Source organism: Oreochromis niloticus, linkage group LG5, assembly GCF_001858045.2.
Source record: "Oreochromis niloticus isolate F11D_XX linkage group LG5, O_niloticus_UMD_NMBU, whole genome shotgun sequence".
Classification (NCBI taxonomy): Eukaryota; Metazoa; Chordata; class Actinopteri; order Cichliformes; family Cichlidae; genus Oreochromis; species Oreochromis niloticus.
In genome coordinates, this window is record NC_031970.2 from 37,753,089 (window position 1) to 37,780,471 (window position 27,383).

General features: G+C 40.1%; 1 protein-coding gene and 1 long non-coding RNA gene across 6 annotated transcripts in view; one reads left to right on the forward strand and one right to left on the reverse strand.

The window, feature by feature from the left end:
* Positions 1-27,383, forward strand: part of iqsec1b (IQ motif and Sec7 domain ArfGEF 1b) — a 262,794-nt gene that overhangs the window by 77,323 nt on the left and 158,088 nt on the right. For 2 of the 5 annotated variants that reach the window (XM_005452240.4, XM_019358561.2), the window contains exons 2-3: positions 473-502; positions 22,753-22,860. The exons of 1 other annotated variant lie outside the window; for it this stretch is intronic. In XM_005452240.4, coding sequence (XP_005452297.1) covers positions 473-502; positions 22,753-22,860 — 138 coding nt within the window. The remainder of the gene's footprint in view (positions 1-472; positions 503-22,752; positions 22,861-27,383) is intronic. 2 more of the 5 variants (XM_019358559.2, XM_019358558.2) reach the window with 2 other exon arrangements.
* LOC109202170 (uncharacterized) lies at positions 19,954-26,213 on the reverse strand. Its single transcript, XR_002062109.2, has 3 exons — positions 25,923-26,213; positions 24,435-25,842; positions 19,954-20,743 (listed from the first exon to the last, which is right to left on the reverse strand). It is a non-coding gene; the product is annotated as an uncharacterized LOC109202170 (long non-coding RNA).

The window sequence follows — 27,383 nt, forward strand, 5'->3', positions numbered from 1 at the left end:
GTGCTGAGGTACAGCTAAAGTAAACCTCATGCATAATTTACACTGCTTGTAAATGAGTATTAAGCAGAGCTACAAAATCAGACTGGATGTAGAAGATATGGTTGGTTTTCTTGTTTTTCTGGCCCGAGGGATTTAACTGTCCTAGACCTGCTGGTCTGGAAAAAGCAAAGAAGGCAGTTTTACTTCTTAATTGACACCATAATGTTTCACTGAACTGCCTTCAGATATGTATGATACAGAAATCCAGCCAAATATGGCTGCTTTCCCTTAATGAACTTTCATTGCACATTTTGACCTGGTCAGAAGTGCATTATCGTGGTTTTTGGCTTCAGATGAAGTTGCTATTATCAGTCTTTGCAACCTGCAAAACAAATGCAACCATTTTTCTTTTTTCTTTTTTTTTTTTTTGAGTATGTCGCTATTCCACTTTTAGTTCCTTGTTTTTCCTGATTGATGTTTTTGTCATTTGCAGATCTGAAAGTGAAAGTCCGAGACACATCAGGTATGTGGTGCCCGGCTCGCTGTACATACGCTGTCATTCTTTTCTTACACCCTTCTAGACTTCTGCTGCTGTGCACTCTCACTTATCAGCACTACTCTACCCATATAACTATACTGCTATCCTCAGGGAGGCAGTGATATCATAGTGCTTCCTGCTGTGTTTTCTCTCTGATTCTTCTTTTCCATCGATAGATTTATTCCTCCAGGACTGTTTTGTTTTGTACTTACAAAAAAACACATTTAAGTTTTATATCAAGGACTTTGCAAACTCGATGACTAGTTTAAGAGGATAATTGTATAAACTAGATAGATAAACATATTAACTCAAGTTAAGCTAGTACTAACAGATTCACTGATTTTAATGCCAGTCCACTTCACCTGATTCCCTTCATGCTCTTTAGGCTGCTTTAGCATGGCTGCAGTTACTGCATATCTGCAAAATGCTTTCTAAACCACCTCCACCCCAGCTCCTTCTTTCATGCTGTTTCTTTGGCCATTTGAGTGTTCCTTTGACTACAGCTGTCCTGGCTGGAATATATTAGGTTCGCACACACGAACAGCTATGTATGACTGACCACCTCATTCTAAAATCCTAGCTAATAATATGCTGGTAAGACTTTCATCATTGTTAGGATGTGCCAAGCTATAAAAATGTCAATGACAAGGCTCGGCTTTCAGCTGATGTTAGATGTTGATTTGGATAACGTAGTTTCCACATCAACAGTACAATGAACGTAACTTCTTAGCATCCACAAGGTAACCCTAGCCCAGGGGTCTGCAAGCTTTTACACCCAAAGAGCCACTTGGACCCGGTTTCCACGCAAAAGAAAACACTGGGAGCCGCAAATACTTTTTGACATCTAAAATGAAGATAACACTGTATATATTGTTTTTTACCTTTATGCTTTGTGTGAACAACTAAGGTGTGTTGCTTATAAAATCCATGAAGTGCTACAGAGAAAATTACATTTTATTTATGTAATTAACACATTTTGAACTCTTAAAGAAATATAACAAAGGAAAGACACCCAGCTGAACTAAAATGATACATGTAGCAAACAAAAACTGTTGTGAGCCGCCACCCTTATATCGCCTTTGGGCTGTTGGAGCCTTGACCTGACTTTTAAAAAGTAATTGGAGAAAAGCACCATGCTGCTGAAAAATGAAAAATAGATATTTGCAAAATTCTGCCTAAATATGTATTTTACCAGGTTAACGTGTGCGGCGGGGCGTGGTCTGCAGCGCCGCTGCAGGGGAGGCGGACGCACCTGAGCGACACCCGCAATCACGCCTCACCGCCTTAAAGTCTGTGCTCTCTCTGCTGTTGTGTTGTCGGGCTGTGAGCTGAAAAGCTACAGCCGGCTGTATGCGTACAGCAACCGTGTGTGAAAAGTGCTCAATAAAGAGATGCTGAAAAGCATGTTCATGGAAACATCGTCGGGTCTGCTGTGATATGTTTACAATGGGACTTCTGGTCCCGAACCAATGCGCACAGCGTCTACAAATCGGGGCTATACGAAGTCAGTTTCATCTTTACGCAGGACTGTAAGCTGTCATCTGTGAGGCGTGAGCAGTGTTTGTTTTTAACATAGTTCACGGTGGAGAACAGCTGCTGACATAATGTGGATCCGAAGATCCATAATTGGCCTACCTGGGGTTGAAAGTCTCGATAAATGCACGGCGTTTCTACGGGTACACCATCTTCCGCGAGTGTGGCGCTTATTTTGAGGGATGAAAAAACTAATATAATAATATAAAATAATAATTAAAAAAAGAACTAACATAATCAAAATACACTTCAGCTAAATACTTCTAATTTATTTTCCCAAACCAGGCGGAGCCGCAGTATAAGGATTAAAGAGCCGCATGCGGCTCCGGAGCCACAGGTTGCCGACCCCTGCCCTAGCCCATGGTTATGTTTTTTAAATAATCTGTTAAGGTTTTACATATAGGTGTTCTAGATAGGCCAAAATGGACTGGGGTGTGATGGACTGGGGTATGTCATTAGTAAGATCATCTGTCATTCTCAGCTCATCTATGTGCTTGTGCCAAATGCAAAGTCTTTACAATGAACATGGACACTGAGAACTGCATGTCCAAGTCCCTTTCAGCCTGCAAAAACACCAATGATTTTTCCCCAAGTATCAGACAACTCATTATCAACTAACATAATGCCAGTGATGGTAATGGCTCTCAGTGCTTCTGGAACTCCACAGTGTCCTGAAACAAAGTGACGTGTCTGTGTGGGGATGAATTGAAGGCCTGTCCCTAAGAGATGGAGGAATCAGACAACGTGGACAACTTGTTCTTTCCAAGTTAATCACAGGGCAACACAACACTTTCATCACAGCTATAGATGCTCTGGCTGGATGGGGCTGTGACTGTGTAATATGTGCCTGTAGTTCTGATGGCAGATAGAACTGGACTTACCTGGGATATAAATGGAAAGTTGTAGATGCACCAGTTTGTCAACACATCAGCCAGTTACTATTGTACTGTAGTACCACTGAAATCTTTAATTGCATATAGTTTGTTTTCATTCTTAACATTTTTTTTTGTAAATCCTATCCCTATTATTGTGTGTACATATATACATATACATACCATTTTTGTAATTTAATGGTGCTACTGTGACTACAATGGATGTAAGCAGCAGCGTTTACTGGCTCACTGTTACAGTATGAGCACTGCGGGGGAAAAAAAGAAAGAAAGAAGGAAAACAGTGTGAAAAAACTCAAAAATTTCCTGATAATTTTCTGGCACTGCAAACTGTTGAAACGTGAGGCCAGAGTGAAGAGAAGCATAGGGAAACAATGACCAACAAACAGGAGAAAACAGAAACTACAGCATGACATGCACTATGTAAATATGTACACGATGAGTGAAAAGTACTCTGTTACTCTGTTGCCATTGAAGTATGCTGTTTATTTTTAACAAAAAAACTCAAAAAAGAACAAATATTTATCCTATAGGGATAAACTCATCACAGATGATGACTTAGATCCCTCAAAGTTAAAAGACTTGACCATACATGCATGTATTCATATCTTTGTGGGGACCAAAAATTGATAGATTAGTACACGTGTGGGGACCAATATCATGGTCCCCACAAGTTTGAAGGCATTTTTGAGACTCAAAATGTGGTTTTAGTGACAGGGTTACAATTAGGTTATGGTTAGATTTAGGGTTAGGGTTAGGCATTCATTTTTCATGGTTAGGGTAAGGGGCTAGGGAAAGCATTATGTCAATTAGATGTCCCCACAAGATATGTGTGTGTGTGTGTGTGTGTGTGGGCGTGTGTGTGTGTGTGTGTGTGGGCGTGAGGGCCCTTCACCCTACACACTGAGCCAACCAGCCAGCAGTCACTGTAGGGGAAACACTGGTAAAACCTTTAACTGAAATATGAGAACCACTCATTTAAATTACATCAAATTGAACACTACACTTATTTGGCTGTCCTGCAATACACATGCCAAGTTTGAAGCAAAGCAGATGTAATAGTTTCTGAGACAGGAGAAGAAACCTGACATAGCAGTAGGTTTGCTCCAAACAGCACCTTGGACAAACAGTGCAGCAGGCAACACGGGACTCACTGCATCCAATTATCAATTGCATTCTAGGAACCACTGCAAAAGAATCACTTGGACAGTTTGGACATTTCCTGACCTTGAAATTGGTTTTGTGTGTTTGTGTTCTATTTTGGGTTTTGTGGTAATGTGGTGGAAAATGAGAATAGTGATCTCAGAATCACATCCTCTTCAGAAGCACCATCAGTTTGCTGCATCAGCAAGAGCAAAATATTTTAGAAAATATACGAATGATTCTTAAAGTCTATATTCAACATCAGCCCTCAGCCCTTAGCTCAAAAAGCTAAGAAAGAATTTTGTTTAATGTGGTTGTTGCAGGACCATCTGTAAATCGCTCTGCATTAACGTAGAAATTAACGAATTTATAGGTAAATGCATCAAAGGGATGACACTAGATTTGGCTTAGACAGGCTTAGAGTTTGTCTTTGCACTTAGACTGCTTAGAGAATACAAGGCTCGCAAAATTTCAAAATCTCTGGTAGCCCTTCGGGCAGGCACTCTTCAGTTTTTGGTAGCCCAAAATAAATTTAAGTAGCCCGAATAAAAAAGAGAGCAATTTTTTAATGTTTTGTTTCCTTTACAATATTATACATTAAAGTATAATATTGTAACAGAAACAAAAATTAATCAGAAGGTTGTTAAAATACAAATCACAACAACTGTATAAAAATCACAGTCATCAACTCAAATACTTGGTTCTAATTAAACAGAAATTTCTATGAACTTGTAAGAACTGTGTAGAACATGAATCAGTCTGTGTCAGATCCTGAATCTGAAATTTCCACTGAAGTCAAGGGTAAGGGGTGAGTGGAACCAAGATCGAGGCCATTTGCTTTTTGAAGTTTGCAAAGACTGCTAAATTTTGACAATGGTAGTTCAGAGTACGCTTTTGAAAGATTTTTCAGGACTTCTTCTTGTGCTTGGTTTATTTTTAGTATGTTTTTTGCAATTGCTGTTTGTTCTGGGAAAGATATTGCAGACTGAGCAATAATGCATTTCTTGCATTTCTCATGGGTTCTGATGGGGTCTTTCTTAAAATTACTGGTCCCAGTTACAAAGGCGCTTGTCGACTCAAATGAAATGAAACTTGCAACACACCTGGCAGAACATCATGTTATTTAGCTTGTCATATTCCAGCCACCAAAAGAGCTGAGCTTTCTTTTTGCCTCATAGTCTGATTTGTCATAACTTTTCCGTTTTGTGGTCGGCTTTTATTTGGCTGCCCCTTCTTCACCCTGACCTGTCTTATTTGGCTCAGCAGAACTAAAATACCGGCGTAAATCCTGCTGCTTTTACACACGTACTTGCATAACGGTCAGCGATTCTCTGCGCAATCAACCTCTCACATGTTTAAGCTTGCTGTGGGAGATTTCACTTGTCACGTTTGAATAGTAAGCTAATGAGTGATAAGATGATGTCAGAGGAATTGGTGCGCAATTAATCGTCACTCACCAATCAGTGCTGCCGCTCTCTACACACCGTTCGCGCAATTGCAAAGTGAAAGTGAAAGCAAAAAACAAGCACAAATTCAAACGTGATTTCAATATGTCACATATTGGCAGTGGCTCATCGATGCCAATGACATAATTACTCAGCTACATCTTCGAAAGAATGCAAAAGCATTGACATATATTTTCCCTTCCTATGATAGCCCGACGGGCAGGGCTGAGATAGATTTTGGTAGCCCGACTGGAAAAATCGCTAGCCCCGGGACATCGGGCTAGCGATTTTGCGAGCCCTGGTATAAAATGGGTTATGGGCGTTATTAGACTTCTAATTTAGGTCATGCTTCATGACATTTGAGGCCAACGCAAATAACACACTACTTGATGTAAGTGCCTATTTTCTGTGGTTATAGACTGACAACATCACATTGATTAAAAATTAGAGGACTTGTGATTGTCTTTCACCAGCTGCTGAGTGCTTGTTTATCCTCTTGAAGTAAAGTTTCTGTGATGAAACACAGCTATATGGACTGTACCAACTTCAGCTAATTAGGGAGGTTTTTTCCTTATGTCTATCTGATTTATTATCATTCAATTGATGACCTCTGCTGAAAAAGCCGTAAGTGTTAAAATCTGCAGTTGCACTTGAGACTGGCTCCAATAGCAATGTTAAAATTTTTAAATTAACAACATTAAAAATCATGTTTATAACCTGCTACAGAAGACTGGGTATAGTTTTTTTTTCCCCTTCTTAATAACAGCTGTGTAGGATTATTCTTAAATAACTCAATTTGGAAACTCGTGAGGCTTAAAATTATGAGCATGGCTACTTTGACAAGTGTGTTGTGTGACTCCACTGGACCTCTAGTGACATAGATGTAACTGAAGCTGGATTTAAGAAATAAGTGCTTAAATTTAAGGTTTTAAAAACATGTTTAATGTCATCTTCTGTCAGTAGGGAATGTTTTGTCACCGGGTTGGTTGGATGGTTGTCATCAATAGACTTACATTAGTTTACATCAGGAGAATCAGTCTCAGCGGGTCACCTTTGTGCTGTGCCTGGCTGATATACCATGAGTTTTATGTGAAAACCGAGGATATGCTGTGCACTTTCACTAAGTGGTTTGGCTGGCTGCACTGACATAGAAAAATCCTCATGTTAGCTGTGATGTTGGGGTTTGTAAAGCACTTTCTAAATGAGGACTGTGTGGAGGAGAGCCTGTTAGAGCCTCTAATACTGTACATGAGAGTTATGATGAAAATCTTTAAATTTATAGTATTAGATATTGTGCCGGAGCAGGGAAGCATTCTCACTTCTGTTGGAAAGGATTGCCGATTAGCAGATTAACACCTGATGAAGCATACAGTCACAGCTCATGGGTTATTTTTTTATGGTACTGCCCCCATTCTGAATACATTAAAGCAGCGGTCCCCAACCCCCGGGCCTCGGACCGGTACCGGTCCGTGTGTCGTTTGGTACCGGGCCGCGAGAGTTGAGGCTCAGATGTGAAATGTGTGTTTTTCAGGGTTTTTATCGGTTTTCAGCGTTATTTTGTTATCGTTTTTATCGTTAACTCGGTTTTCCTGGGTCTTTTCACGTGTGTTATGAATAAATCTTCTTTTTTTCGGTACCGGTACTAGTTTTATTGTGTTGTATTTATCCGCGACACCTTAAAGGCCGGTCCGTGAAAATATTGTTGGGCATAAACCGGTCCGTGGCGCAAAAAAGGTTGGGGACCGCTGCATTAAAGTTTGGAATTGACTTGATACTGTCAAGTTTTGTGTGGAGGCGAGGAAGAAGGAACCCAAACGCAGGACTCGCAGGTAGGTGAAGACTGGTGAAGGTTTATTATAAGGAGTGGATGAACAAAGGGTGAACGGATACTGACTGGCTGGATAACTGAATGGCTGACTGAACTGGGAGAACACTAACGGGAATGACAACATAACCTCACGAGAACATCAATGACACGACAAAGAACTGGTGAAACCGAGGAGCTTAAATACACAGGTTGAATGATGACAATGATTGGAAACGGGTGAGTACAGGGCTGAACATAATCTGACTAGTGACACAAGCTGACATGGGAAAAATAGGAAGTGAGAACAGGCAGGAGATAAACAGTGAACATGAACTAAAAATACTGGGTCAACGACCCAGAAACCCCGACAGATACATTATGCAGTTGGCCATCCAGACATGTTTCTGATATCACAGCTCTGTGAAACTGCAGGTATGGTGAAAGTGGAAAAGGATTTCATCAGCCTATGAAAAGGCAAAGACTTACAGGACTGAATTGTTGACAGAGCAAAGCCTCTCTCTTTATCGGGTCAAGGATAAACTCTCATGAGCTTATGCTTGGGAAGGATATTGAAGCTTTGTAACAGCCTTCAGTGCAATAACAGAACCTCATAGTGCTGGAAAAATGGAATTACCTCAGCTCTAAGCAGTAGCCCCACTTTAGCAGAAGACAGTGTGGGATATTGAGGGGAACAGGGGGTCTTTGTGTGTGGTGGCTTACAGAAATCATCACCAGCTCCTGAGAGATGACTGTCAGCTGTACTGTTCCACTTCACATCTCCACTGTGTGACTTAAAAACTGTCAACAGTGTCTTATTGCAAGATCCTGCATGTGGCTGCGTTAGCTGCAGTGGTGTTTTGATGAAACGGTAGGACACCATACTGATGACTCCAAAGTGGTGGTTCAGATTCACTCCGCTGACAGGAAAATTACTTTTTGTCCACTGACCACAGAAGTTAGCAAATTACCAATAGACCTGCCACTCCACTCTTGGAAGCTATATGAGCTAGTTTTTAACTATGCAGCAGAGTGGAACAGAGGTGAGAGTGAAGGTGTTCAGGGTGTACATTCAAATTTTTAACAGCAGATGGATGATAGTAAAGCTCCACAGTGTCTGTTGTCTCTGTTAATAAATTAGCTGTGGAGTGAAAGCAATGAATATATTTGATGATTATTTTTCAGATCTAGCAGCTGGAATGCAAATATTTACTCCCCAAACAAGGGCTTTTCAGTCTTTTCTTTTATTCTGAGCTTTGTATTTTATATTAGTCTCAAAGGAGTCGGACATGAGAAAATGTTTTGTTTTTTTTGTTTTTTACTAGATTTGGAGAGAAGGGTCTGGCTGCAGCCACTGTGGCGCTCCATAATAAGCAGAAACTCGTGACCTCCACAGTAGGTGGAAACACGTGATAGATTAAGTGGAAACTGTGCAAGTGGATCGTAAAGGCTGGGACAGAGTCATTCATATAGACGCCGCATAGATGCTCAATATGCTGCATGGCTGAGAGCGGCCAGTTCGAATCCGACCCATGGCCCTTTGCCGCATTTGTTCACTGTACCCTTTCAAATAAGGCCGTAAAAAGGCCAAAAAACCCAACATGAAACCCTAACAGTGCTGTGGAGTTGACGTGTTTTCGACTTCAGTGGCTGCAGCCAGGTCCTCTTGGATTTGGAGGGAAAGATCTTTTTTTCAGGAAGTGTCACACAAGTGTCGCACATTTCCACTGGGTCATCCTTGGTGACAACCCCAAGCCTAGCTCCAAACTCAAATCTTAAACCTATGTTATGGAGTCTGTCTTTGTTTCCAGATTGTTGAAACTTTTGAGAATAGAGTTGTTGGGGGTTTTTTTTGTTTTTTTTGCTACAGTGCTAATCACTGCGCCACCAAAAATAAATTTTTTATGTACTTATGTAGTATTTTAATAGCAAAGTGTTAGAGTCATGTACTGATTCTTACATAATGCTTTTCTACTCTATTTGAGCACTCAAAGCACTTTATACAACATGCCTCATTCACCCGCTTTCTATCTGAACTGCAACTGTGAGCAACTTCGGGTTCAGTAGCTTGCCCAAGCATACTTTGGCACAGAGACTGGAGCACCCAGTTATCACAAATCTTCCAACCTTCCAGTTAGTGGATGATTTTCAATATTGATATTTTTTTTTTATTTTTGGGAGTTATCCAATTACTAGCACTGTGTTAATCTCTTAACATCCATCATGTCACTGGCAACCCATGTGAGGTAACGACTGGAAAACTAGGGTATGTTACGGTTTCAGTGAAATTTCCTAAATGCATTTTGACAAACTATTTTATTTTTACATTTTTTGCATTTGGATATACCGAATTCTCCAAAATGACCTAAAACAAACCCTACCCACAACCCTAGACAGCGTGTCAGTGGCCTGATAGATGCCAAGTTTAATTTCATCAAAGCATTTTGCCGATGCTCATTTTTATGTATCTAATTGGCTAGTTTTGTTGGCAAATGATTTCACATTTTATTTCTCCCAGCACAGCTCTATCCACTCACCAACTGTCAGAGATTAAGAAGTTGCCATCAAACAGTCCAAAGAGAGATCAGTTTGAATTGATTAAGAAATCTGAGATGCAGATCGAGAGGTCCAGAACTAATTATAACTGATACCAGCTCATGTGGTGCCACATCAAGGGGATCAAAAATACACAGGTCAATAAACAATTAAAGACATGTTCTTCTAATTTGCCTGATGGCAGTCCAAGAAAGTTAAAGGTCATTAGCATACCCCATGTATTCCAATGTCACCTTAGAAAATTGAAGGGTCAGAATTGCTGCAGAAGGTTAACTGTTAATCGTGTCATTTATTTATTTTTTTACGAGTGTGCCATTGATGTTCCTTTTAATAGCAGGCTTCAGGATAGCTATGACAATAGCTAAACCAAGACATTGGACAGAGTGAGAGAAAATATGGTGTGTATCCAGAACTCAAGGTCGGATTTGGCAGCGGGGAGAACCCTAACTTCTGGCAGAGGAGAGCAGCTTGTGGAAAATACTCATAAAACCCACATAATGAATTCTTTGTGAGTCCCATGGACTTTCTTTCAGAAAGAAACCAAAGAAATACACCTCTGCACTTATTCGAGTAGTCATTTTTAAGCATTATCTAACAGAGAAGAAAAATCTCTTTTTTTTAGGAAGTTTGCTAAATTGCCCACAGATACAGTTGGGGGAGATAATTATTTGATCCTCTGCTGAATTACAAATTCACTTCCAAAGAAAAGAGTCTTAATTTTTGTAGTAGTGTCATTTTATTGGAGAGAGACAGAATATTAACCAAAAGTCCAGGGAAAAACAAACACATGGCATAAAAGTTATAAATCGATTTGCAAGTGACGTTAAGTATTTGCATACCTACAACCCAGTCAGAATCTTGGCTCCCACAGATTGCTTGTGTTTCCATAGGTTTCTTTACTGCTTAAACTTGAGTTTTAAGTAGTTATGGTATACTTTTACTTTACATTAACATCTCCTGGCAAAGCACAAACATCTATTCTGCTCCTGTGCTTATATTTGACTTATGCATTGTATGTAAAGCTGTGTTACTACTATTGTACTGTAATGCTGCTATAAGTACTGGCAACTGGTTTCGATGGATTCACACTTTTTTTCAATTTTTTGAAAAGAAGCAAAATGCCCTCCGTGTACTTAGCCAGCAGCATGTATAAGTCTAACCTTCCTTCTAAGTGATCTTAAGAAGAGACTGTCTTAACATGAAATTAAGGTATCGAGGAGTAATGTTAGAAAAAAGGCTGAAGATTTTGATCAAAGTAAAATCTATATGAATATTTAAAAATATGTATATATGTATGTATGTGTGACATGTATCACTGAAATGATCAAACTGTAAATTCATTGAAACTATGCAGTCATCCAGTCAGCTGTTACAGCAGAATTCCATGTCAGCCACCAGCAGCATTTTCTAACCACTTCTGATATGATTTTTTATTTTATTTAATATGTAACAAACCAGACTGCTGTGGGGCCACAGCAGTGGGTGGACAGGTGCCCAGTCTGTCGCAGGGCCAACACATGGACACAGACAACCATTCACACTCACATTTTACACCTTCGGGGAATTTAAAAGACCAATTAGCCTGTTTACTTATTTATTAGGACAGTCATTGTGCCTCAGTGGAACTTCCTGTGCATGGCTCCTGACCATGCCATTGTAGCGCTGCTATGTTGTTCTCATTGCTCTGCTATAGTACTTGGCAACTCTTTTGAATGTACTATGCTAGAATTTCCCTTTCCTTGCTCAGTTTCTGGTCTATGACTTTTTTGCCATGATAGAGAAGTGATATAAATAGTAATGGTTTCACATCACCTCATTTCTGTAATGCAGTATATGGAAATGAGACTGCTTCATATTCCTTCATTTTACTGTTGATACCAATCTTCCTTTCTTATTGCTTTCATGAAGGACTCTTCAAACCCCCTGCTGCCTCTACATGACAATTTAATGAGCGCCCCGAGTAACAAACTCAAATTTTGTTTGTTGCCTTTGTTGGGAAGGTCACTAGTGACGCTCACTAATAATGTGAGTATAACCTGAAGTGGAATCCACGAGTGTTCTAACACCCTCAGTGTTTTGACATGCTGAGGTTAAGAAATGGATTCGTAGTCAGAGTTATCCCGGAGATTATTTTGTAACAATAATATATGGCACACCAGCTTTTCAGCCTCAGCTTCCTTTCGTCTAATTGCCGTACCACACTGCCTTTTGTCTGCAACAGATGGTAATATCCATGAAATTAAAGCTACCCAGATAGTGTGATGGATTCCATTTCTTGTGCTTTTTAACTTTTTTGTCCTTTATCTGATTTCAAACTGCTAATAGGAAGGATGTGGGCCCTTCATTTAAAGCCCCGTATTTCCAGTTTTTACTAGATGTGAAAGCATGTTATTTTTTTTACCTTGTGACTCAGCGTATGTGTGTGTGTGTGTTGCCATGTAAATGGTTTTACGATCCTAGAGATGTCTGTTGTTGCATGAACTACCAAAGGGGATATTTTGGTAGGTAAGCAGTCACCAGCATTTTTTTTTAAATAAATTGTCTCCAAGGAAAAACTCTCTACCTGGATTATTCCAGATGTGGATTCCAGAGGTTTGTTTTTCATAGTTTCATGTCATTCAGCTTTAAATTACAAATAGGTTGAATTTATTTATTTATTCATGTTTAATTTACATATATCTCTCCATTATATTGCATTGCTCTATTTGCTTTTCTCTTTTGTCTTTATATAATCTTAACCTTCAATATTCACTGCTTTTCTCGCTCTCACTTGCCTGTCACCTACTCTCTCTGCCCTGTCAGCAGCTTCATGGTTTTCTCTCTCCCTCTCTCATTACTCAAGCACTCCACCACACTGAGCATAAAAGAATATCAGTAAACAAGTGGTGTTTTTCTTCATGATGTTCAGGAATGGATTACTCTCTATTTCTGACCTGAATGACAATGATTATTAAATCAGGAAACACTGACTCATCTCTTTCACTACTATATAGCCTACTTCTCTCGTCTGACAGCTTCTCGTTCCTTGGTGCTCTCAGATTCTTTTTCTTTTCTACAGCTGTCCAGGAAACTGATGAATGTCAATGCCACCCATCCTCTCACTCACTCTGAATGGCTGTGAATGACAACTGACTGAAATAACACTGCGCACAATCTATCAAAAACTACTTCTTTCAATAATAAGCAAGTATACGATCGGAACACTCGATATATTCATCTTTCTGGTGTCTACTTAAATTACAGCACAGCATAAATCACTGACATTGTACTCAGACTTCAAGTGAGCTTTCTGACAAATACGACTTAATACATATCTTGTGATTAGTTGGAAATGTTTATGAAAAACCTTGTTAGAGTTAATTACCTTTCAAGCTAACTTGGCTAAGATGGTTAATGTTACTGATGATTTTTACACACACAGGCTCCTCCACCTTCCTCAGATGGAAGGTGGAGGAGCGTAAGGTCTCTAACATCTACCAGCTCCATGATGTCATCATGGAGGAGTGGAAGAGGATTCCAGTGGCACCCTATGAAGCTCTAGTGAACTCCATGACCAACAGAGTTAAGGCAGTGTTGGAAAATAATAGTTGCCACACAAAAAATTGACACTTCGAGCACAGTTTGGACATTTTCACTTAGGGGTGTACTCACTTTTGTTGTCAGCAGTTTAGACGTTAATAGATGTATATTGAGTTATTTAGAGGGGACAGCAAATTTACACTGTTGTACAAGCTGTACACTGACTACTTTACATTGTATCAAAGTGTCATAACTGCAGTGTTGTCCCATGAAAAGATAGAACAAAATATTTACAAAAATGTGAGGGGTGTACTCACTTTTGTGAGATACTATATATCAGGAACTGTGTTGGCACAGTATTGTAGTTCTCAATAGCCTGAGTACAACAGGACCCTCTGGTGTTCCAAGGGTGTCAATTAGCAGAAGTCAGGTCTGTCAGCAGGTCTACTTTTAACCTTCTCTTCTTCCTTTGACCTCCTGCTGTCTCCTTCGTCCCTGGGGTGAGCGCAGGATGAGCCATTTTTAACTTCTTTGACACACCGGGTCACACGGGGTTGATGCATTACATATTATTCCAGCTGAAAAGTTGCTCTGCTGGGAGAAATCCACTGTTTTGTATGCTGACATTGCATTGTATAAGAAGAAGCACCCCAAGGGTGACTTGGCTGTAGAAGTGGTTATGGACTATCACGTGGCATCAACACACCTGTGTGAAGAAATTTCCCACGGCCATGACTGTGTTCAGCTCTGCTTTGTCTAACTTCTCTAAAACAGCCCTCTTACACTAAAGGCACTCACTGTTAACACCAAAGTCTTGACATCCATACTGTCATGAGAAATGTCAACTTTTGTAAAGCTACCATAACAAGTTACTTTTTAAACAGTGTTTTTAGGCTTCTTGCCTTTGTTAGATTGCTTAAAATTTGAATCGTCATCATGGAACTAAACATGCAGAGACATACAACGACTTGGTTCAGGGCAGGAATGGACTTCTGAAGCAACTCGGACTGTTTTCCTCAGAGAAACTGTGGATGCAAGTTCTAACGTCACTGCAACAGTCCACAGGAACAGCAACGTACAGCTCTGCTAATGTGTTTGACAGAGAATGATTAATTGTAAAGGGCTGACTCTTTGACACATTCCGTTTTGTTCAGCGTTCCCCTGAAAGTTGTATGTTATCCTTCATGAACTGCGCTGCCTGACGGGTCGGCATTCCTAATTGTGCTTATGTGTTACGAGGTCTCTGTTTATTTTTCCGTTCCTTGATCTCCTTCTGGGGGATAAGGAGATATAGGCAGTGAATGCACTATGAAGCGATTCTTTGAGCCTGTGGTGGTGACGAACAACACAGCTGAGTGGCCCAGTTGTAAACAAAGATTCCCCAGTAACACAGATTCCAGACGCTCATGCTCGAAAGTGCCATAAACTACAATAATTAATTGAGAGGTTTTCCTCCTTTTTTTCCCCTTCCTCCTTACATGGTAATAACTGGGTAGTAGGCTCCATGAATAATTAAATCTTTGTATTTACTACTGAAGCTTATAAATGTCTCTCCCTCTAGACTCCAGTGATGCAAAGCTGATGAGAGAAAAGAGATGGCGAGAACGATAGTGGGAGGCACACCACAGCAAAGCTGATTTCCAAAAGCCTCACGCTGAATCAGGAAAGGTTAATTGGATTCTTTCAATATTTCACTCTGTCAGATTAATCACCATTTTTACAAATTTCACTTCTAGTGAAAACAATAATCTGATCTTGTCATAATCAGCACACGTCAATATTTTAAATCTATCAGGACATGAGTTCCCTGTTGTGTAAGAGCATTTGCCTTAGAAAACACAAACCCATAGACTAAAAGAACATCAGGATATCCGACATTAGAGAGCTGTGGCCCTCTTGTTTGAGTAATACCATTAGTAAGCATGCTTACGGCTCATCTAGAGGGAAGAAAAAGATTTGGATTTTGTTATTATGTAAAGGAAAACCGCTTAAACCTGTTGTTTGAGTAGCACAGCAAACAGCAGACTCTGTGTTACATAACTAGCGGATGTTACTCATCCAACAGGAACAAGTTAAGAAGTCACAGTGGGGTTTTTTTTGTTATTGTTGTTGTTTTTTCCCCCGAAGACTGTGCCATCACACGCCCATGATAAAGTTCTTGTGTCCCGTGTGCTGCAGCAGGGCTCGGACACCACCACCACCACAGATGGTGCTGGATCTGCCACGGTGCAGCAGTGTTTCCAGAGGAGCTGACCTTGTTGTACTGTGCTGATTAAGAGAGGGAGCGTACAGTATTGACTCCTCACCGACACCATTACCAGTGGAACCTGACCCCCAACCTCCCACACCCTCCTCCTCTCCCTGCTCTCTTCTCCCTCAGGAAACCAAATGTAGATGATTGGGGGGTTTTTTTGTACAGTCAGTGTGGCTGCAGAGATGCATGACCCTGAAAGTAAATAACTCACTGACACCAGTGCTCGTTGCCTCTGCAGTGGGGGATGGGACAGGTCACTTTCAAAATATGCAACTGCTGTAACATGCTCCACCCGTGTTTGGAGACCTTAGACTGTATAAAAACACAGTGGGCTCACAAAATATCGTGGTTGTAGCTGTATAGTGATTAGTAACAATAATACATTGCATTTACAGACAAATGTAATGATGCAGTGTGCCTGTTTTATAGTACAGACACACTGCATGTGGTCAGTGGGAGAAGTCAATGAGAGAATCTAATCATCATCATCAACTTATATTTTAATAGATGTCTGCTACACTGTAACCTAAGCCTGACCATAAAAACCATGTCTGGTGTGTAGCAGTCCAACATACGGTGTGTCATTGTAAACACCACAGTACTGCAAACTAACCAGAGTGGTTTGGACTACACTGTACTATAAAGGTTTGATGCAGTTTGAATAACATTAATTTACTTTATTTATTTTTTGCAAGATGTTTTACAAAACATAATTCAGCAGAAAGTATCAGTTTTTGATTTAAAACCTTTAAAATAAATTAGGACGGTAAGATTTTAATTTCGCATTTGCTAAATTTCACCGGCTGAGCAGTGCTTATCTTTGCAATAGCCTATCCCACTTTTACAACTTTCTCCATCTCTCAGTGTTACACATTCATCTTTTTTTTCTCTCCCTGGGTAACACAGCAACTGCACGTTAGCTAGTGAAAAACTGCACAGAAACAGTTTTTGTGTTTAGTAATATTTCTTCAGCTGCTTGAAAAGCTGTGTTTGAAATTACCTGCAACTTAAGATGCTACTCCTCTTTACTAGCATTAGCTTGTTGCTGAAACACCAGCTGTAGCTTTAAATCTGTACCATGAACACATCACAGGGATAAAAAGAAAAAAAGGATCTGTTGAGAGTGTAAGTGGGTCATGAGATGCTTTTATTTATTTATTTATTTATTTTTTATCTCTGAGTAAAGTATCTCCATACCATCATGAAAAAAAGATCATTAGACAGTAATATACATTAAATGTCTATCAGTTTTATTGCTCATTGACGGAAGGTGGCAGAACACTGTTCCAGATCATTTCAGGCAACTTTAACCTCTCCATTATATATTGTTATTATTAGATTCACCAATATCATAGAGATTTTATTGACCATTTGATTCATTGGTTTTTTTCCCAGTTATGTCTTTATTTGCCTGATGTTAAACATTTTAGAGGTCCACAGAATTTAGATAACTGACTTTTAGGCAGTTTAACTTTTACAAAAAACATTATTTCATTATTTTACAGTCTATTCACTATTATATGCTACGACAGTGAGTAGCCTTTAATAAAACATCTGATTATCTCATTGTACTACTTTATGACAGATGACAGCAGCCAGCAACCAACCCTTACATAGTAGGCAGTGATGTTCAACCTGACTTTGTACTTATATAATTTATGAAACAATAAATGAATATTCTGCCACAGTAGACATCTACATGTCAGATTTAGACTGACTTCCAGTTTGAGTTAATAAATGTGTGAAAGCATCTCTGTAAGCTCTGTAAATTTGTTCTACAAATTCTTGGACTGTAAGCTCTCATTTCTGAATGATCCAGTGAATAATTGGTGTGGTTAGGGTTGATATTTTCACATTGGAGCGTGCTTACTCCGCTATATGGACCCAGCACAGCAGCGGCACTACTGCCTGTAAAGCCAACAACCCGTGTTTATAGTTTCTCCAGAGGTACTTCTTATAACTGCAGGATGCTGCAGGGAGCAGCCCAGTGCATAGCTGCAATTTAATAAGCTGAAAGAATAAGCTGAAGATTTTACATTTGCAGGGAATTCTGATGTCAAGGATCAGGCATGTGGTTGGCACAGTAGGAATATTTCTAGAAGTTCGGGGATTTTTTTCACTCTAAAACAGTGACATTCACATTAAGTTGTGGCTTAATGTGAATTTGAAATCATAGTTGAATGAAACTGACAGTCATTCTTTGCCTTTTAGACTGTTCAATATTGTCAATAAGTTTGTGGTATTTTGGGAAATTTTATTCCTACTGAGGATAAATAATAAACTAGCACTGATTGGAACAGGAGGAAGGAATCCCCCCACCATTTTCATCTAAAGTGAAGTACATGTATAATCCAGTCATCTAAATAATGGGTAGTTTTGATTATATATTTCAGTGCTTTTAACTTGGATAAGCTTGTCGTTTTGTATATTTGATGATAGCTGTATAGCAAAATAGTGTAATGAAAAACTCTCAGGAAAAAACCATTCCTGGCAGAACCATTCGTACTGTAACACAATATCTGGCTTATTTAGTGTCTGGTAAGTAGTGTGAAAAAATGACCTATCACTTTAACAGTACTTCTATATTATTTTGCAATTCTAAACTTAGACTTGTGGTATTTTGAGGAGGTGTTCATAGCAGTGGGTCTTTCCTCAAATCTGAACCAGTGTGTATGTATGTATTGATTGTGATTGTGTGGGTCTGTAAATGATTATCTAGCATATCCCCCAATTACTGCGCTCAATTAGTCCTTGAAACCACTTTGTAAGACTTTTGGTAGTTTACAGGTTTTGGGAGGAAGTGTTTAGCGATTGCAGAACCTGCATTCCTGTGATAACAGAAGGCTTATGTGGGAGGCAGTGGGAAATCTTCCTCCAGGACTTAACCTCCACGGAGGAGAGATTATTACTGGCAGCTCCAGGTCACAGAAGACCACAACCCATTTGTCCTGTAGGGCATGTTTATCCACACAGTACACTACTGTGCTGCTTTACATTTTACACAGGGTCTTCCAATCACAAGTGCAGTGCCTTCAGAGGATGTACATTTACTTTTACTTTTTTCACCAAGGTGAAGAGGACACATCAGACTGAACACTGTCAAACCAAAAATGATCTTCTTATTAGAATAATGAGAATGTTTTGAATTTGGACTATTAAAAATATTAGCTTTAGTGTTTGAATACTGTCCTTGATTCATTTCTGAGTTCTCAGAGGATTCTGATGTGCCAGCTCAAATTTAAGTCTAAAAAATTAATATAAAATTTTATTTCCAAACAAGTTTTTGACACATTTCTATGTGGTTTCTCCGTTTTTCATGGCAGAGGGTCTGATAAAGTTGTTAAGCACTGTGTATATGTACACTGAAGTAAGGAAGCACGTGATTTCTTAGTTTTTCAGATATCTGTTATACTTAAGTGTTTCAAATCATTAAACAAATAATTTTCAGCCCTGTATCTTGAAACAATCTACACCACAAACATCAGTCAAATCACAAACTTTCATTTTCAGTGCTGTGTGTGTATGGATGTTCCAGCTTTGCATTAAGCTAAAGCACTAACGTTTCAGATTGACACCTAAATAAAAAACAAACCAGATTCAGAACGTTGGAATACTGCGTAATTGACCTCAGAATTCCCAACAATGGTGACATGTGCAGCTGGGTATTTCATCTTATTCAATTGAAGCTTTGCACCAGGGTCTCTGTCTGAGACATCATGCAGAAACTCTTGCTGCGAAGCAAAGCTTTGAAGAAATTATGTGCACTGTTTGATGCCTTTGTGTGACGGTGCAGCTGCATTTAAAAAAAAAAAAAAGATCAACCTCCTGCATCATTCACAAGTTAGAACTTGCAGTTCATGATACTGTAAAACATTACAGAGTCATTTTTTAACTCTCCAACTGGAAAGTGTGCTGCTGATCTCAGTAAATGAACAAGGTCGCCTCCTTCCCTGTAGGGAGATTTGCAAAAGAATGTAAAACACATCCGCAGAAAAAGTCGGTCGTCAAAGCTGACTGTTTTCTAAGTTAGATGTGTAGGAATCTACCACAGTGGAATATCTGTTTATGATCACATTAATGATCAAGGAACTGACCTTCCAACCCATTGTTCATTCAGTAGTGTTAGTTTCAGTCATTGTGCAAATGTACTGTTTATAAGGTTGGGGAAACCTGCAGTCCGCTGAGACTGAAGAAGTCACCTGGATGATGATGAAACGCTATGTCCAGATGAACAAAATCAACTTTGGGGGATTTGCTTACCTGGATGATTGAACATGCATCAAGACAAATATTTATTTAGCTTTATTTAGGAATCCTATTGAACCTATCCTATATCCTATTAAACCATTATTGGTATTCCTCACATACAGTCTTGTGCTAATATCAAGCTGATCAAAGCAAATTTTTTATGCTTCTTTATGTATCAGCCTTATAAAAATAGCTCTTGAAGTTAATTCTGCCTAAGCTCAAAGGTTTACAAGTTCATCAAGCCCAACCTAATTTGCTGCATTCCATTTAAGCATCAGTTCTGCGTTTGCACTGCTGCTTACAGAGCTCTTTTGACACCAGAAAATGTTCTGTTTCTGCGTGATTGATGCATGTGGGAGTATCAGACAGTGTAAAGAGATAGGAAAATATCAGTCCCCAAAGAATGACTTTGCAAGGACTTAAAAAAAAAGAACATAGCACATTTTATTCTCAGAACTTGGGAAAGTCTTTAAAATCCCTCTGTGAGGTAAACCTCCCTTGAAAGTACATTTGCTACGTTTGGAGGTCGGGACTTGTGAGTGTACAGTGTGAACAGGCTCAGTACTGTCAGCAGACCAGGCATGTCCTCAGCATCCGATAGCAGCACATTATCTAGAGGACCAGTTGGCATCAGTCCTCACTGTAAGGGATTCAATGACAAGTGTCTGCTGGTTCCATTTCTCAGCTAGGTGCAGCAATTAGACACCGAGGGGAGATGTATAGCTGGTTTATTTATGGGCAGTATACTATTCGCCCCGATGGCTGGCTCCTGATCCCACCTTGCCTCCTCACTCCTCATTGTTTAGCAAAGCCTTGACTTGACTCTCTGGGATCCTGCAAGGTTATTTGCACAAAAACATTTTGTGAAAAACATGCTCTATGAACAAGTTTATGCTCTTTGAAATGAAAGACATATAAATAACACTTTTCTAGTGTTACTGGCCATTCAGAGTGCTCTATACTTCAGGCCACATTATACAATCAAACAACACTTTATCGATTTTGCATCCACACCTACGAATAATTTAGAATCCCCAGTTAATCTAACATGCACACCAGAGCTGCATGTAAAAGAAACAAGCACAGAGAGAACACTGTTGTTAAGATGATTGTGCTAATCAGCACAACACCATGCCGCCCAAAGTGTCCTTGCTCTATGATGTCATTGTTGCTTGGTGGATTTCAGAATTTTTTTTTATTTCAACCCACCAATTCCAAAATCCTATTTCAGTTATAAGAACATGATCTCAATCTGCCCAGTTCAACTGAGTTGTTACATGTACCTCAGAGAAATATCAGACTTTTGACTTATTAGACCTGTCCTTTCATAAATGCATCCCAGCTAATATATTGTAATGTAATATAAATTAGGCAAAGTATTGCCACATCAATTTCAGTCATATCAGTACCATCCTGCATTTGTCCCTTGCTAACATTTTTTGTAAACCAGGTTAAACAGTTCAGGTACTGGGTAGTTTGCTTGCTATGATGATTTAAAGACACACTTTATGCAGTCACATCAGTTAGCATTAACACCCACATGGGGAGGAAAACATAACAGACAAATGGGCCAAAGAGAAGACTGGTGTTCATGTCTTGTGTAAAACGTGAGCTTGTCATGATTTATTATATTTAGATTTTGCTGGTGAGTTGTTGTTTTTTTGTTCATTTTATTTTTCAGACACATTTTGGTTTAGTTTAGGAATCAAAACCTGCCTGGTTAGATTTAGGAAGAGATAAGTAATCTAAGCAAACACTTTCTTGATGATTTTATAGTCTCAGTTGCTAGTTTTAAGTCTCCCATCAGAGTTTCCCTGTCTGATCCAAACCTTGCTTGTCATGTTTGGTGTGAAAACTCCAAGATGGTGACGGCCAAAAAAGCCACTCAGCTCGTGGCTTAACGACAGGATTTCACTGAGCAATGTATGATGCAGTGGATACGTTCATCTTTTCTATTTACAGCGAAATTCGACCTTTTTCACAATGTTAACCACGCGTTAGAAATCCTGAAGGTGAACTTCCTCCTCTGTACTTTAGGCACAGACTCCTGGAAAGAACTGAAACAATCATCATTTATTTATAAAATGAGCAGCTCGGTGTGTGTGTGTGTGTGTGTGCATGAGATACAGCGGGTTTATACAAGATGTACAAAGATGTTCTTGGTGAAAATAGCCACAGATGATGACTTTGTAAAATGGATATGAAAGTGATTCTAATTTAAATATGACACTTCACAACTCCTCAGGTTTCCGTACGTAGAGCACCTTTAAATCATTTTCTTAAAATATGACTAAATTGGTAATAACTACAGACAGTAACTGACACTTCAGATTGGAGCTATGAAGGTCATTGATGCTAACAGTGTAGATAATACAGAGTAATTGAACCCGCTTCCTCTTGTCTTCGTCTTCCTTCCTGTCCTCTGGTATCGTCTCACGTTACTCTCAGCCTGGTACATTTCGATCACGCCTCAGCTCCTGCCTCCCTCCTCCTCCTCCTCTTCTTCCTCTCTCTGCTCTCTACCTGGCTCAGAGCTCTGTGTGCTGATTCAGCCCACTGTGCATATATGCGAGTTCTCAGCTCTGATTCGAAGGAATTAAAATGCTGCAGGCAGTGGACTGAAGTAATCTCTCTTTCTGCCAAGCACAACATTCAGCTCGGCGGGAGTGAGCGGGCTGCCCTTCTTGCTATACAGTACGCCACAGTTCATGCTGCAACATGTCATCGCCCATGCATCACTTGCTGTCTGGTTCTGAGTGAAAATGTGCTGCTATAATTTCTTGAACTTCACAAAATGTGCATTATGAACCACTTCAACATGCCTCTCTCTTTTTATGTTGCAGGCGGCACGCCTCATTGCCCGTAGAAGTCTCTGAGATCCCTCTAAACCTTTTTGCCCCTCCAAGTAGAAGGAGTTACCCCTGTCGCAAATGGAAGTCTGCATCTTTTGGGTAAATTGAAGGGTTTTGCTGTTGTTTTTTTAACTATTTATCAGCCCAAGAATTTCTAAGCCCATTTTCTGACAGTCTGTCTCCATTACAGCTGTTTCTGTCCTGGTGGTAGTCCATACAGTTTTTATCAGCCTGATAAAACATCTCATTTCTGATCTTCCCATTCCCCATTCTGCTTTTCAGTGTTTGTCAGTCATTTCCGTTTGCTGGTGAAAGCTTCCATCGCCTACTGCGAGCTAGCTTATGGGTGGCCTCCTCAAATCCGCTCAGATAAAAAATGAACAACACCCATTACGACCAGAGCTGCGAAGCTGAAGCTTAGTGGGGTAGTGCACTCCTTTGCAGGATAAAGAGGGAACGCATCTCCCCCTTCCGATGCCTCTCCCCTTCAGTATTGAACAATATGTTCGTAAATGAGTAACAAGCCCTGCTGTTCTAAAACAGATTAGTAGATTATTACAAGCAGCTTGTTTGCATAAAGCAACCTCCAGCATATACAGTGCATGACTGACTGGCTGTCCATTACAGTCCTCCCCACTGTGGATTCTTTTCATTTTTTTTTTCCTTGGAGTTCATTACAGCTGCTCAGTGAGGCCCTGAGAGCTCCTCTGCAAATGAGGAGAGATGGGGAGAGATGAAAACCCTCAGCGAGCTGAGCAGTGGGACACGGGCTTCAAAAGCTTCATGGCAATTTCAAAGGGTTTTTATTCCTGACAGCACCCTAGCTATATCTATGGAATATCCAGCACTGTGCTCGAGAGCGGTTCTAAAGGCAGGTTTGTGGGACAGTGGCAAAGATGAGGTTAAGACACCTCACCTTCTGGGCTTTGGTCTGGAAAAGGAAATAGCGAAAGCCCTGATGATTAATGTTTGCTCACCATGTTTATTGATTCTAATTAGGCATGGTGATGAAGTGAGTACAAAGAATGAGCTCTAAACACTTGTGATTACAGCGAGGTCTTGAGCTGTCCTGCTCTATTAACAAGTGTTTGCCGAGGAACATGAAGAGCAAGTGCACATCAATTACAATTGCCCAGGGAGTTGTGCTCCAAATGAAGTTTGGGTCAAGCTGGAGCTTACAATAAGACGTAGGTGTGCAGACTGGGTAATGAATGCAATTATGTTAAAATTACAGAGAGACATGGTGTCACACTCCTGCAGGTAGAAATCACACTGTGAAGCAATATGCAGCCATATAGCGGATCAGCTTTAGAGACAGATTATTGGCTTTTATATTTGTTGGAAATAAGATTAAGGGTGTCAGCGGCAGGAAAAGGTAACAGCTAGAGATAAGATTACTCCCTTCTTTTGGACTTTGGTAGTCTTGCAGAATCGCTGTGATCCTGCTCTTTCCTCCCCATTATTGCATCTTAAAGCAAATAATAATAAAACTGAAATTGTTTAATAAAAGATTATTACGATTCAAACTGTGAAATCACACAGAGAACTGCTTTCATACTGTGTAGTGCAGAACAGACGGTACTGAATTTTAACAAAGATGGCCAAAGCTGTGTTATGCTTAAAATACAAGTCTAAGACAGACCTGCTCTTCTCAGTGTACCTGATATTCTTACCTCAGCCCTCGAACCGGTCTCGCTCCGCAATTCAGATCAGCAACACATCCTGCAAAGTCTGCTCCTATTGGTCAGCTCCAAACACCTGAGCGCACACAGCCCACTACTACATTTATCTAGCCAAGGAAGAAATTTAAAGAAGGAAAATGAAAAGGAAAATGATTTCATTGAATCCAAAACTGGTACATGCCCCAAAGTACAGGATAAATCATCAAAATGTTCCCAATCTTTGTTCCTGAATTTATTTCTTTGTAGAATAGCATTTTTTTTAATCATTTCTGATATAAAAATTATTTTTGGGAAATTTGATGTACAACCTGTATGAACTGTATCATGTAGGAGAAGCTTAGCATAGGGGAGCTGAAGAGTCCATGGGTCAGCACAGCTTCAGTTTGCTCTTTTATTTGAGACCTTGCAGCTGTAAATGTGTTGGATTGTGTTCGTTAGTGTAAATGGCTGCCTAGAATTGCATTTGTTTGTGGGTGTTCTGTTCAGACTCACTAATGTGCAGGTGTCCCCCTCCTTGGTAATGTTTAACCAGGCTTTATCTCAGCATATTGCCAATTCTGAAAAAAAACCCATAGTAATTTTGCATTTGGGAAAAAGCCCAAATCCACAGAGCCACATACTGAAAGACAATGTGTTCGTCTCTCACCACGGTCTGCTTTGTCTTGCTTATTTTTCTCCAGCTCCTTTTGGATGCTTTATGCTTTTTAATGAAAGCTCAGTGAGTGTAACTCCAGGCTTGCAAAGCTGGATGTTACTTGAGTTTTAGGCAACTGTTATGTTTGTTGATACGGTCACTGCCAGTGGAGTTGGGTCCAGATTACTTCCAGTTTGAGCTCAATCAGATGGTGTGAATCTGACAGCAGGTAGTGATCTGTGTAAATGGTTTTCTGTAAACCTCAATATCCACTTCATCTTTTCCTTCTCTACTATCTGCACTCTCCAGAAAGCACAGTTGGAACCTGATGTCCCTCTGTAGGGTTTTATCAACGTAAAACCCGTTTACATTGAGAACTGGTGATGGCGTCATGTTTTTATTATGTATGGCCTTCAACCAGAGATCCAACAAAAGACTATGCCTGGTCTAGGTTAAGATTCATTTTCTCACTTTGTGCTCTGCTCTTATCATCGCAACATATGCCCGAGTCAGCAACCATTTTGATTCATTGAAGCCTGATGTTTTTTTTATTTATTTGTGTGTGTGTCAGGGTCCTGGGTCTGAGCGACCCAGGGACCCTGTGCTCTGTGTATCAGCAGTGCATTTATTTACAGTGAGTGGAACAATAACAGTAAATCCCCGTACTCTCCCGTGTCGTGTCCTCTTCCCAGTGCTCGTGTTCCTGTCTCCGGTTCTCCGTGACGAGCACCCCGTGCTCGCTGTCCTCTCGTCTCCCTGCTACTCCTGGGAACATAAGAGAAAGGCAGCTATCAGATACACTATAATGCAGTAGACTTAAACTAGGAGCTGGTTGAGACACTAACGTGAAGCCACGCAATGATCCAGTGTCGGAGAGAGCTCCACCACACTCTCAAGTAGCTCCTCCGACGAGGCCTGATCAGCTGCAGGTGTGTCACGGTCTTCAGGTGTGGCCAATCACCTGCCAGGGCCACACACACACACACACCTACATACACACATATATCTACAAGCAGGGAGAACGAGGGACAGCAATACCAAAATACATATATTATAATACTAGTCCATAACTGCTCAGGGTCCCTGGGTCGCTCAGACCCAGGGACCCTGACAGTGTGTGTGTGTGTGTGTGAGCGCTATACACTGTGAACATGGTGTGCTGATTGCATTGAAAGTGTTCCAATATTTCCATTAGCTATTAAAGAAACTAAGGTCTTTGCATCAAAAAACTGGATAATTGTGAAAAACAATGAGAATCATAGGAAGTTGTTCCTGTTCTAAAAAAGACAGACTATTTACAAGCTAATCCAAACTGTAAATTAGTGCCTCTAGAGTCTGTGATTTTCAAGTAGGGCCTTTTGCTATGTAACACCAAGCCAAATTTTGTTGGTGGTTTAGTCTCAACCCTAGTATTATGTAGTGTGGGGTGGGAATCACAGAATACTGTAACAAACAATACCAAACCATCAAAATGTGTTGTTGGTGATAGTGATGGTTGTGCACTATTTGTTAATTGCTCACCAGAGAAAGTAATTTCTTACACTACTCAGCATTACTTTCTCGTTACTCTGAACATGTCTTACCGGAAGTGCACCGTCACCTAATTACCAGTTACCAAAATAAACTACAGTTCCACACACCAACACACATCCCTGTCCCAATATGGACACACATACAAGCTTTCTTTTACTATTCATGTATGAACACACGGCCAGCGACACAAAGCTAAGCTTATAATCTACCCAAAGGAACTTCAAAGTGATCATCACTGCAGAAACATGAACAGATAGAAGTGGAGGCTACAAACCTGACCTGTCACTGATTTTGTTGCAATTCAATTTCAATTCAGTTTTATTTATACAGCACCAAATCACAACAACAGTTGCCTCAAGGTGCTTTACATTGTAAGGTAGACCCTACAATAATACATACAGAGAAAAACCCAACAATCATATTTCCCCCTATCAGCAAGCACTTTGGCGACAGTTGGAAGGAAAAACTCCCTTTAACAGGAAGAAACCTCCGGCAGAACCAGGCTCAGGGAGGGGCGGGGCCATCTGCTGTGACCGGTTGGACATATTTCTGCTGTAGATCGCTCCACTATTTTCCTCCTCCCGCACATGAACTCAAATCAGCTGATTGTAGCTCGAGTGCGCAGGAAGATAAATACACATTTGTTTGATTTTTTTTTTTCCTTTCGTTCCGCCTGACACACAGATAACTGAAGAACCTTTGTAACACAAGTAACATCATAATTGTTGTTACTTGCTGAAACATAACCGTTCTGATCAACGATGACCCCAACC